This window comes from Parus major, chromosome 1 (assembly GCF_001522545.3).
Source record: "Parus major isolate Abel chromosome 1, Parus_major1.1, whole genome shotgun sequence".
Taxonomy (NCBI): domain Eukaryota; kingdom Metazoa; phylum Chordata; class Aves; order Passeriformes; family Paridae; genus Parus; species Parus major.
This window is the reverse complement of record NC_031768.1, coordinates 74,546,793-74,559,654: the sequence shown is the minus strand read 5'-3', so window position 1 is coordinate 74,559,654 and position 12,862 is coordinate 74,546,793. Positions and strand designations below refer to the sequence as shown.

The 12,862-nt window shown below is 37.4% G+C and overlaps 1 protein-coding gene across 1 annotated transcript; it reads right to left on the bottom strand.

Annotated features, from left to right (window-relative positions):
* Positions 1 to 3,565: 3,565 nt before the first annotated feature.
* On the bottom strand, positions 3,566 to 11,099 carry LOC107204357 (collagenase 3-like). Its single transcript, XM_015627369.3, has 10 exons — positions 10,900 to 11,099; positions 10,558 to 10,799; positions 9,314 to 9,462; positions 9,090 to 9,215; positions 8,067 to 8,228; positions 7,365 to 7,482; positions 6,631 to 6,764; positions 6,128 to 6,287; positions 5,284 to 5,387; positions 3,566 to 4,731 (listed from the first exon to the last, which is right to left on the bottom strand). The coding sequence occupies exons 1-10, from the start codon at positions 11,020 to 11,022 to the stop codon at positions 4,631 to 4,633; spliced, it is 1,419 nt and encodes a 472-aa protein (XP_015482855.1). The 5' UTR covers positions 11,023 to 11,099; the 3' UTR covers positions 3,566 to 4,630.
* Between the last annotated feature and the right edge of the window lie 1,763 nt (positions 11,100 to 12,862).

Genomic DNA, 12,862 nt, shown 5'->3' with positions numbered 1-12,862 from the left:
ACATACAGAAATGCACCATCTTGTATTACTCTGGCAGTAGGAAATTTGTTATATGACATTTAAATAAGAGACTGAAAGCTGCTTGTCTGTTGCATGGTAGGAGTTTCCTTAGAGGAAAATGTTCTTACATCCACTTTCTGTGGATAGAAGAGCAGGGGCAGAGCACACACTCTGTAGCACAGCACATGGGACATAGGTGGAGTGCCAGAGGTAGACCTGAACAGCACTGGCTGGAAATTCAAGCTGTGGTATGTAATCAAAAGGCTGTGACTAAAATGGATGTACCAGCCACATCCCCTGTGTTAAGCAGGAAAGAGGAAGATCACAGGCTGGAGGGAGTCTCTGTGGGCTTTGTACCCTCTGCATCATCTTAGGGACAATTACTGAGGTTTTTCTTGAAAATGTTTTTCATCAGAAGCAGCAGAAGCATCAAACTCCAAAACTGGTGTGGACTCACAGTGTCTGCAGACACCCCACTTTGTGCAAAATCCCCAGTACATAATTAACAGAAGGTCTTGATCCTACATCCCAAAGCTTTCTGGTTAGTGGGCCATCGGTATTTCCACAAAGTTTAATTGTATATGTGTGAAGAGAAAGCATCTCCAACAGGACAGATGAACACACACTCACCACAACATAAGTGAATATACAATCCTTTGACCTAGACTGAAGGCTGATATAATAATACTGTAAATTAATACAATAAAATACTGAAACAATAAGTTCTGCTATCCAGTAGAAATCCATGAGGGGTTGACATGTTCTTAGGCAGTTAGAACTCTGTATGTGTAATTTTCAAATGAATGGGGTTAGACTAAGGGAATGCATTGTGCCTAGGACAAGAGTGTACTGTTTGAAGTGTATTGCATTGAATTCTGGAAAAGACAAAAAACTTAGTATCCCTGATAGTGAATATATCTAGAAGCTTCCTGAACATTATTATAGCCTAATGTTTTATTCAGAGATCTGCATTTCAACAGAATAAATAATTATATTTATTAGGGTCAGGGTTTTTTAAATCTTCACATAATGTAAAAATTCACTCTACTTATCTGTGACTTCCTCACTTACCATTATAATTTTTAATTATATATAATCATATTCTGTTCAGAATTTCTATGAAGCAAAGCTGTCACTGCCATCTAGTGTCTCCAGAGTAGGTTTCTGGAGATTATGCTAAGGAAAAAAAAAAGCCTTCTTGTAACTTTGAATTCCTTCTCAAGTTTCTCAACTACTAGTAGATCTCATGTAGCTCATGAACACTCTTACAGTGTTGCCTAGTTTCTCACTTTGGAAAGTTTAAATTATGTTTTCTTACTTTTTCCTCACCTGGAATATATATATATATTTGCATCCTCTAAGTCCTCCTGCTTGTTCTGGATCATGTAACCAGCACAGAAAACTCCCTGAGGAGAATCTGACAGATTCCTTTTCTTGCCCTATCTTTTCTCCCCCTTCAAATGATCATTCCTGACAGAGATCAGCATGGTTATAAAAGATGCATTTATCAATAACTATTCATGTACTAATCACAGAATCACAGAATCAATCACGGTATCACAGAATAAGTTGTATAGGAAGAGACCCACAAGGATCAAGTCCAACTCCTGGCCCTGCACAGGATGCTCCAAGAGTCATACCATGTTCCTGAGTGCAGTGTCCAAATGCTCCTTGAACTCTGTCAGGCTGGTGCTGTGACCACATTTTGGGAAGCCTGTTCCAGTGCCCAACCACCCTTTGGGTGAAGAAACCTTTTCTAATACTCAATCTAAACCTCCCTGACACAATTCCCTACTATTAAATAGGGACTATTCCATCCATTCCCTATTAGGTGGATTTGTGTAGTTCCACATAAAAAACTAACAACCTGGTGGGAAGTTATTAGTTCTGCTTGTGTTACATCCTGTGAAGCAGCTGCTTCAGCCTCCTTCTGGTTCTCTCTTCACTCACACCTCAGGGGAACCAGCCAGTTCAGTCTCTGCCTCAGGAAAAAGACTTAGTTATTTTCAGTTCTTGACAGTCTTGGGCAACAGCCCATTGGGTCCTCACCATTCACCCATGCAATGTCGTTCTCCTGTGGTGGCCCTGGGTCCCAGGGCACAAGGAACTGTGGAGAGTTTTGCTTTCTGGTTGACAGCAGGAATAGGGTCCCTCTGGCTCTGATCTCAGCCTTCCACTTCCACAGCACATGAAAGTTTTTCCATTTTTTTTCTCAACAAAATGCCAGGAACTGGCAGCCCGGTACTTTCTCAGTTGAGGTAGAGCTAACCACAGGACAGCTCCCATCTCTCGCTGGGATGTGGACAAAGAAGTTGGAGCTGTGCTTGGACTTGTGCCAAAGGCTGCTTCCAGTCAGCCGGGCACCTAAATCTGTCTGTTTGGGCTGGATAGCAGCTGGATATGATCATGCTGAAGGCTTTTGAAGGCTTCCTATGCTTTTCCCCTGCCAAGTGTTCAATATTAACAGAAATTCACATAGACATGAAAGACATTCATTGACATCTCTGTGCTTCCCTGTCCATGTTTGCATTCCTTTATCCAGTGCAGCTCATGTCAGACCTTTGAAACTCAGAAGACTCAGACTCAACAACTAGTCTTTATGGAAGATTCATTATTATTTTGATATAATTTTTCACCAAGTCTTTTTTTCTGAGAGAAATGAGGACTAGGGTTATATGTCCAGAGCCTTATTTCACTGCCAAAGTAATTAAGTGAAACTTCAGCCCAATATCAAACACTATTTTTTCAAGCACACTCTGTCAGAAATTTTTATATGTAATTGAACCAAATTATGTTTGTTATACTTAGAGAATTGTATTGACTTTTCCCCCGCAGTTTTCTCAATATTTTATCATAAAACAAAACTTAGATTTTAGTCCACTTTAAGTTTTTCATTTTGTAAAGGTTTTTTCCACTTCTATTTCCATGCATTTCTTTTGAGCATGATAAGGTCTGGAACTCATTAGTTCACAATTTTATGTTCAGAAGAGACCTCTCAATCTGTTAGGTTTTCTCAGCCAAACATCTATGTTGTGTGAGCTGCAGAATTAACCACACCTAGCCCACCACTAGGTAAGCCTGGTTATTTATGTCTGTTTAAAGATATTAATTGTTGGTGAATTTTACTTGGAGGGCCTGGATGATTGATTGAATTAGGAGTTGTTATTGAGAAGGCAGAACAGGACAATATAGTTTTAATTACTCGCTAATATTTAATATTCATAGTAATCTGTAACTGCTTTTAAGTATTCCTTAAAATTTTCTCATTTTTCTGTAATGATAAGGACAGATTCCAACTTATTTTGCAGATTTCAGGGGTCTTTCCATTTTTCACTCTTCTGTCTTCCTCTCCTTCTCTTTTCCATAAAATTATTTTTCTTGAAGGGACCAAAAATAAATCATATTTTTAAACAGAAGTGAAAATATTAATGAATAAATTTTCATTTAAAAAAAAATAATTTTTTTTTTTAATGACACATTAGGGATCTTGATTTCTTTTGCCCAATAGCTCTGTATTGCTTCTGTGACAGGCAACATAAAAAAAATTAATTTAAGTAATTTCACGGTGTCAATTTATTCCTCCAGTTTATTTAATATTATTTTTTTAAAATCAAAATAATCACAGTCCCACATAATTTGCATTGATTAAAACAAAACAGGACAAACCAAAACAAACCAAAATCTTACAATATACTGAAACAATTGATGTAAATATTAAAAGAGTGGCCAACATGAAAAAATATATTCTTTTCAATATTTTGCTTTGGATGTTCAGGTTCTCTTCTGGCACAGGCATAACATCTATAAATGTCACTTCACTTAACACCAGCTGAAAACATCTGGGTTGGGATACCAAATGTACCGTCATGCACAGTTTCAACCTGTGTGATTCTCTTGTTGCTGCTTCCTTCTTATTTCACCTGTATCATACAGACTTAAGATTTCTCTAGGGAGTACTTTTCCCTTTTCCTGCTATCCTGTCTGATTTGGAATGACATCTCACTGCTTCTGTACCTTCTCCTTGTTCTAAAGATGACATGGGCATCTGCTTCCGGGGTACATTCCCGTTCAATACAAATACTTTTGAATTCCTAAACTTCATTATTGCTGCTTGGTGTTACTTGCTCAGGGAGTCACCATGCAGCCCTCAATCATTCATTACACATCTGAATTCCCAGTATGTTAAAAGGAATTTTAAAAAGGGAAGAAGGATTAGTGATTAGTTTAAAAATATAAAGCTCCTGGGTTTACCTGGTCTATTTCTTGGGACATACTAGGAGATCCCTGAAAGGTGTTAGATGTGCCCAGAATACTGGGAATTAGTACTGTTCATGAAAGTGTGTGATGTATCCAGCATCACTTCAATACTAGACAAACTTTATATGGTGTAATGTGCCTTGAAGTGCTATGAAATGAAATTATTTCTTTTGTCATTTCTATTAAGTTAAATCAATTCCAAACTGACATGCAGCTGTATAAATCCATATATACAGTGCACATTTGGTGGTAGGTAGCCTAGTACTCGTTCATAGAACCTTGCTGTCCTTTGGTAAACCTAAATGCCCACTTTATTAATATTGCCACGTGTTACAAGCTGCTCTGCAGCCTGTGATATGGCAATCAGCTGTAATTAGCACCAAAATAGGGAGTTAGTATGCAGGACACGGACAATTCTTTGACTCCAGATGCTGTATTCAAACTGCAGTGGTCCATTGAAGAAGTAGAGGTAACCTAAGGAAAAAGAAAGTTAAAAACAATTAACACTAAAAAACTGTGTTGTCACATCAAAATTATCCTTAAAATAGTAATTAACTTGTTTTCATTTTTAATTACTCAAATGCAACATTTTCATATTTAGAATGCTGAGCTAAATTTTTTAAAGATCCTCATTCCCATTTTCTAGAGCTGCATCAGAGTTTTAAAATTACTGATATTCTTTAATCTCATGTCAAATTCTTACTGCACTTGATCAGGAAAATACAAAGTTGGAATTTAATTTTTTAAGACACTGACTCAGAAACACTCCCTGAAAAGCTGGATAGGAATGGGCTCCAGTTACTACATTATAATATTTCTACACAAAGCATGTCATTTTAGATTCCCTAAGCAAGGAGCTCTTTCTTTTGGCCTGAGCACAATTTAGATCTAAAGACTGATTTAGTCAAGAAGAGAAGTGTTGATGTGAAGAAATTAAAATAACAAATGTAGAATTTTCGACAGGACATTAATCTCAAGTTTCAAGGGCAATTAATTGTAATAAGGTTTCATTATCAGATTATGTACCATTTCTTTCATAGACCGCATCCACTTTATCACCAATTCCTGGGAATTCTTCCTCTATCAGCCTGGGGTAGCCTGCTTCCATAACCTCTGCTTCTTCATCATAACTATATTAAACACAAAAGAAAAAAAATAAAAAATCTGAGGATTTAAACAGCCTGGGAGTTTGGCCTGTGCCCTTTATATGTTTTGAAGTTACCCACACCTAAAGCAAGCCAGCAGTCTTTGGGTGCTTTCTGTCTAGTGCAATGATAAAATGCAGGGTGATAAACAGGGCACACCTCCACCAGAAGTGGAATAAAACACAAAGCAAATAGAGCTACATTTTCAGAACTGATCTATAAAGTCTTTATTATATGGAGATTATTGTACCTGGATTTATAGGTACAACAAACCTATCCTGAGGCTGCTTGGCCCAGCGATAGTGGGAAGGGATGGTAATGTCTTAATTATGCATGAGACCTGACTGTGAGCCCCACTCATGGACAGTAAAAAAGAGACACCCTAGGGTGGGGCAGATTTCTTACCCACAGCACTGATACCATTTCGCGTCACACGAGCAACTCAAGGAAGCAAGATGGGAAATTTTTCCAGCAGGCATGACCATATTAGAAATTCTCCCAGATTAGAGCACTTTGTTTACATTCATTCAGCTTTCAAAATCTGTACCTATATATTTATAAAAGCCTTTCATATACCTTTACAGCACGTTGCATACAGCTATAGCACCAATGAAGGCCACAGAGAGGATTGGCCAAATACCTGGTTGGAACCAAACTCCTGACCTTTCCACACATCTGGACAGGTTATGACTAAGGACACCAAAATTGATCTGTCTCCAGCTTACCTCCAGTACTTATTTCCAGTAAAAAAGAGAGTCTTGCCGGTGTCTTTCACATGGACAGCTGCATCTATTCTTTTCATTTCTTTTGGGAATCCCATTTCATATATCTTTTTAGGGAAGTCTTCAACTATGTCGTAGCCATTCAAAGCCCAGACTTTCTTTCCTGAAAGTATGAACAGAGTATGAGTGCATCTTTTGTAAGGACTCAGCTTTGAGAGAAGAAAAAAATGAGGAAACCATGATCCTTATTTTCAACCAAAAAATAGATTCTTAGGTCACATACCCAGTAGGTATTAGACTATTTGTAAAATGATTCTGGGCATTCTAACTAAATTGTACATCTCCCAGTTCAGTGAAAATTTTATAGATGTGTATGAGGTGAAACTGTTTTTCAAGAAAGGAAGGAAAGTAGAATATTTTACTCTTCTATAAATTACCTTTATGACACCTGTTGAGCTTGATTAAATATGTGTGTTTTTCTTCTAATAACAAAATTGAAAACTCACCTTTAAACATGAACACAAGATCTTTGATGGGATTTTCATAAGCTGCATCTATTTTATTTGGAAGCTCTGGCCAAAAGGACTTAAGTAACACCAGTTCTGCCTCAACCATCTGAGGGTGCAGTCGCCAGAAGAACCTAGTTCAGAAAAGGAAGATTATATTTTATGTTTCTTGTCATACCGTAGAATAGCAGTATCTTTGACGTGTTATAGTTAAAATAAATTATTGGTGAATTAATGGTTATCATATCACAGAATATTCAATAGACAGAACCACTCTTAGACCTTTCCTTTCCTCACAGCCATCAACTGCAGACCATTTCTGTCACTCATACAGTGATCATCTCAAACAACAAATTTTAAGCTTCTTTCATTCAAAATAAGAGAAACACTGCTGTCCCATGTGAAGCTCACGAATGCTGTACAACTTCAACCAAATAAAATTTAGCAGATTTAGGCATGTTGAAGAAATTCGTATGAATTTAAAAATGTGTACAAAAATTTCAGTCTTCAGGCATGGTATCTTCACATCATATTACTCGGCAGCCAAGTCTGTAGTTGAATTATAAATCCTGCCTAAAAAGATATATGATGCAGATTCTTAAGTGACATCTATATTGATTTGTGCTCTTTTAAATGTACATTTACCCAAATCTTTAGTAAAAAACCATAATGGTGTTTTTGCTTGCTCAAACTTTATCCAGTACCTACCATCCTTGACATGGAAGTGTCTTTACCTGTCCTTGAAGACCAACATTTCTCCACGAAGTTCTGTTATTGCATCAAGTGATAATTCTGCATCACATTTCTCTGGTGTTTTGGGATGTTTTGGGTTGGGATCTTTGTCTCCAGCACCTGGAATGATATAATATAATGTAAGCTTGACAATTTTAATTTTCAGTCTGTTACTCATGATATTGAACAGAACATGGAAGATCTCCCATGAGCATGATGAATACAAAGATAATGGGTTAAAAATTTTTACTGGAAAAATTTGTTCTCTTTCCTCTAGCCAAATACATTCACGAACTTTGCAGTTCAAGTGTGCTGCAAAAGTGTTGAATGAACTTGCTTTCTTTATCCCAAGTTTTGAAGGTCCCAAAAAACTTTATGTTTTTCATAATGAAAAATGGATAATTCTGTTTCTACCTTTAGAATCTGTTTTACCTTCTCTTTTCAGGTAGGTCAAAAAGTGTTAGGACTCTGGTCCCCATCACTTACCACTAAAGGAGACAGGTCAGTGACCAGCTGTGCTCTGCAGCATTACTTAATTCTTTTTTAATGAACTACTAAATCTAAGCATCTCCTGTTCCAATGAATCGTTCTTATCAGTCATGACTGTTGTTATTGAACATCTGCAGCTCACATTAACTGTGCGGTGCATCTTCAGCAGGTTATAATGATACAGGAGATAAATATTATCTATTATACAGACTTACCATAGAGCTCTTGGATCCCTTGCACATCGTCATCAGGAAGCACAAAACCAGTTTTTCCAGTGTATGTGTAGATTGGGAACATCAGAGCTCCAGGGTCTCTAGAGTGTTCAAGTCCCAGTGAATGACCAAATTCATGGGCAGCAACCAGAAACAAGTTATAGCCTATAAGAAATTACAGCAAAAGTAAATGTCACCATATTTGACATTGTGCTTTAACATATGGCACAATGAATGAGACAACTGAGTACATGGAAAAAATCTTAATGATTCATAAAATCACAGAAGGGTTGGAACCTTAAAGACCACCTGGTTCAAACTCCCCTGCCTTGAGCAGAGACACCTTCCACTAGATATAATTGCTTGTCATTTTTGAACTGTGATGGTTTTAGCTGGTGTTCAGCTTAACTCTTACATGACAGTGTTACTATGTAGGGAGATTTTGATTTCTGGAAATTCCTTAGCAACACAGGAAAGCTCTAGGATGAAGTCTTGGGCCTACTCAAATCAAGAATAATTTTTGCTGGGAATTCACCTGCAGTAGAGAGTCCATATTAATATCAGTATTGCAGAAATTACCATTAATACCAGGAGGGTGACTTAATCCAGTGCAGAAAAAAACGGTATTTTGTTCAATTAAACTCTGTCCTGAATAGGCAAGGTGATGAATTTTCAAACTAAATGCAAGCAGACAATTTGAAGCTGAGGTATGTTTGCTATAGGCTTCAGTAATGCAATTCCCATAGGTCTGTGGTCAGAACTAGCTGTCCTTAGTGAAATGCCAAAAAGACAAAATTTTGTTTGTGTCATTATTTTTTTTAATCACTTCATTTAGGAGTGTTATATCTTAAAATTTATGCTAAGCACATGTTAAACTTCCATTTTTGACGGAAGGTTAAACTCAGAGTTCTATGTGTGAACATAAAGATGAACAAAGAGTAAAAAGGCAGAACAAACTGTCCACAGATATCAAACAGGGATAAATTTTCCATCTATCACCATTACAAAGAAAGGAACTTCTGTTACCTTTAGAATCATCTGACCAAACTTCATCATCATCAAAATGAGCATCTCCTCCATAGTCTGGGCCCGGGGGAAAAGCATGTGCCAGTAATCCAGAGGGTCCATCAAAAGGGTAGAAGTCACCGTGTTCTATAAAGCAAAATTCAAAACAGTTAAATTAATTACTTCATCCTATGCATATAAGAATATAGTTTAATTATAAAATAAAAATAATTGGTCTGTGTTACCTTTAGTGCCAAAGGAGATCATGATATCAGCTATACCACTTCGTATTCTGGTGAAGTTCAGTGGCGTCACATCAGACCAAACTTTAAATGCTTTTTTGAAAGCTCTTTCTACTTCATTACGTCTCAGATCTGAAGTGTAATTCATAATTCTGTCAAACAGATTAATATCTCCAGTTAAATTGTGTGAATTGAAGAAATATGCAATGCACTTTTATCTGACTATACACCTCATTAAAAGTTTTTGCTTTTTGTCATATGATCTTATCACATAACAAGGAGCTTAGCAGCTGCATACAGTATTAAAGAAATAAATATTTCTATTGTCTTTAAAATAATTCAGAGATATCTGAAATAATCCAGTAGCTTTCTGTAATTGGTTTTCTATGCACCAGAAGAATTAGAAAGTGACAGTTATATTCAGTATATATCATACCAGTAACTTCAAAATTTTTTATGTCATAAAATATCTCAAGATCCTTACTTCCTGGAGGAGCAAAACATTATCCAAAGTGATTTTTATGGGATATAATTGTCCATATTAAAATAACATTTATCACTGGCTATGGAACTAAGATATTTTAGTGATTTCATATTTGGAATCTGCTGAATAAACTCACTCTGTAGCTGTTGAAAAGCCCAGATACATGACCTTGCAGAAATAAAGGAGAAGGACCTACTCCGTGAACTGTCAGCCCTTCACCTCCTAAGGTCAACTTTTTGGAGGCCATGGTACAGAGATTTGTCTGACCAAACACAGAGATCTACCTCTAGGATGTGAAATGGAAGAGCCTGCTCTCAGAGTCACAGGTTGGTTTGCATCTACACCGCTCTGTCCAGAACAAGACAGAAGCAAACACTAAACCAGGTCCAAGCAGAGCCAAGGAGTGACCCAGAGAAGTTCATGATCTGAGCCTCTACCTCTCTTTCATTTGGCACCATGGATGTGTCCTGAGTGTGTCTGTATGAAGGCCAAATGAGGAGCTGCTAGCTTACAGCACATCAGGTTTCCTTTTCCATGACAAAGTGAAATGGAAAAAAATTAACGTTGACTTTCTTGGGCTACCAAGTAGGCTGGGAGCACCTTTCCACAAGCAAGGCTTGTAAGGGTTTTAAACTGCAATATTGATTTTGTCAAATTCAAATGCACCCTTCTCACATCAACCTCATGTACTGAGCACCCATAGGAAAATGCATCTAGAAAGAAGGTAATAACAGTGATAACACCCAAAATACCAGGCATTTACCTGTATGTCAAATTCATTTTTGACCATTTGAGTTTTCTAGGGAAAAAGTTATATTCCCCCACATCTGGGACACCACATCTTGGTTTCTGCATCAGCTCATATGTTTCTTCATCTAGTTTGCCTGTCACCTCCAAGCCAAAAAAAGCTTGCATTTCCCGAAGTTTAGCTGCCACTGTGTTTCCACTCTTCCTCATTATGCCAGCAGGATTCGGACGGAGATCATAGTGAGTCCTGAGATAGCGCTAGGAAGGGGAAAAGGAGCAATAAGCCTAATTTCCAAACAGTTGTAACTGCACAGCTTACTGTTCTTGGAACATGCAAATTAATTATTTTATACTGTACCTCTGCAAACTGAAGGTCCTTTTCTGTGAATTCATGGCTGTCCTCAAGGGGAATAGGGATTGTCAGGCAAAATGACAAACCCAACAAGAAAAAGAAAACAGCTGAAAGTCCTGATTGCATCATGTTGGATTTCTGAAGCCTGAAGCCCTGATGTTTTAGAGAGCAGTTACCTTTTCTTTTATACTCTCAACCCAGTGAGTCACCACTTAGGGACAAGTTAGAACTTCCTTGTTGCTGGAAGTAAACATGCTTAGGTGGCTGATTTGTTTCTCCTCCCCAACACTGTGGTTTAGGCATCCGTTCTCCAGCTGAGGGCTCTGAAACTGTATCCTCCTATAAACACGAGGTCTCTGAATATTGACATAGGCTGCGGGAAGAAATGGGCAGAAGCAAACCACACTTTTTGATTATTTTGCAGTAACTTCCACTGTCAGTAACTGGCAAAAATGCTGCAATAACTTACTTTTCTTAGCTAGAAAAATTGTTTTTTTTACCACTTGATAAACAATAAAAATACATTACAAAGGTCATTATTTTAAAAGTAAATTCTGCAACTTTTCAGTAGTTACACTAGTTCAACAGTAATTTTTAATGAAATAACATTATAGAATATAAAATATGATATGGTTTCTTTGTTTCTGTAAAGAACTACAACTCCATAGTATTAACAAAAATTTTACTTCAGAGATCCTTAAAGAGAATTTCTATCTATATTGCAGGATATTTTACTGTCTGATGTACTCAAAACCAGAAATGCTAAATATCAGGAAATAGTTAAGGACATTTGAAAGCATTTTTTTTAGTAATAAATACAGGTTATGTAGAGTGACTAATTCATACAATTTATCTTCAAAAAAATCTGAATTTAATTTACTTTGGAGAGATGACAACCATAGATTGATGAGAGAGCTAATACTTTGAGAGAGGCAGTCTACCAGCTACAGGTAAGCAATGGATCTGTGTATCTAGAATAACAAAAAATGTAATTTTTGTCTTATGAGATGTTTAGTAGGATAAATCTGTTTATTGTGACAGAGATGGTCATTACTACACCTCAAACATAAGGATTATATCTGTCTCCCCAGGATCACCACAGTCTCAGCTCCTGCAATAACTTGTATCATAACACATGTTGACAAGCACGGGTCCAAGGGGAGATGTGGATTCTGCTGAATTTGCCTTGCTCTTTCATGGATAATTTCTTTTGCCTGTATGGAAAACCTCAGGCAGCATTCTGGTGGACACTGGTACAGGCATCCTGGAATATGCTACCCTGAGGTGGATGTTCCCTTGTTGACAAAACAGGAAAGGACAAAAATCAGTGAAGCTGAATGTGTAAAAGCTCTATTACTCAAACAATGATAGCTGTGTGTTTTATGATGACAAACAGCAAAAGCAAATAAGGCTGAGAAGAATTTGTTATGTAGGCTGTTTCTGCCTCTGCCCATCTCAGCCACTGCTAAATATGGTTATACCACTTGGGAACAGACAACATCTGTTAAAGCAGTTTGCATATTCTCCTTTACACTGTCTGTCAGCAGTGCTGAGACTTTTACTCAGCAATGGACATAAAGAGTGTTAATTAGTTATTCCACCTTCTTGAGACATGTTCTCCCCCAAGGTGCTTCAGGACAAGCACTGAATCCATACTGCCAGTGCTCTCACTGCACTGCACTCCTTGCTAGTGCAGACTGCCAGATTATGTATATATCCCATTTCCTTCCCTCCAACATTTCTGTATTCATATTTGAAGAATTGCTTTTATTAATGTTGGGGTGTCCAGTTAGCAGATAAGCAATGTGTTTTGCTTGCTTTGTCTGGAAGTGGTGCTGCCTTGTGTTTTTTGTGGCTGTAAGGAATGCTTTCCTGGAGACCATGGAGCTGTGAATGTTACTGCTCTTCACAGATATACTCAGAAATGTATGAGCAAAATGAATAGCTTAAAACTCCAGAGGTAACATTC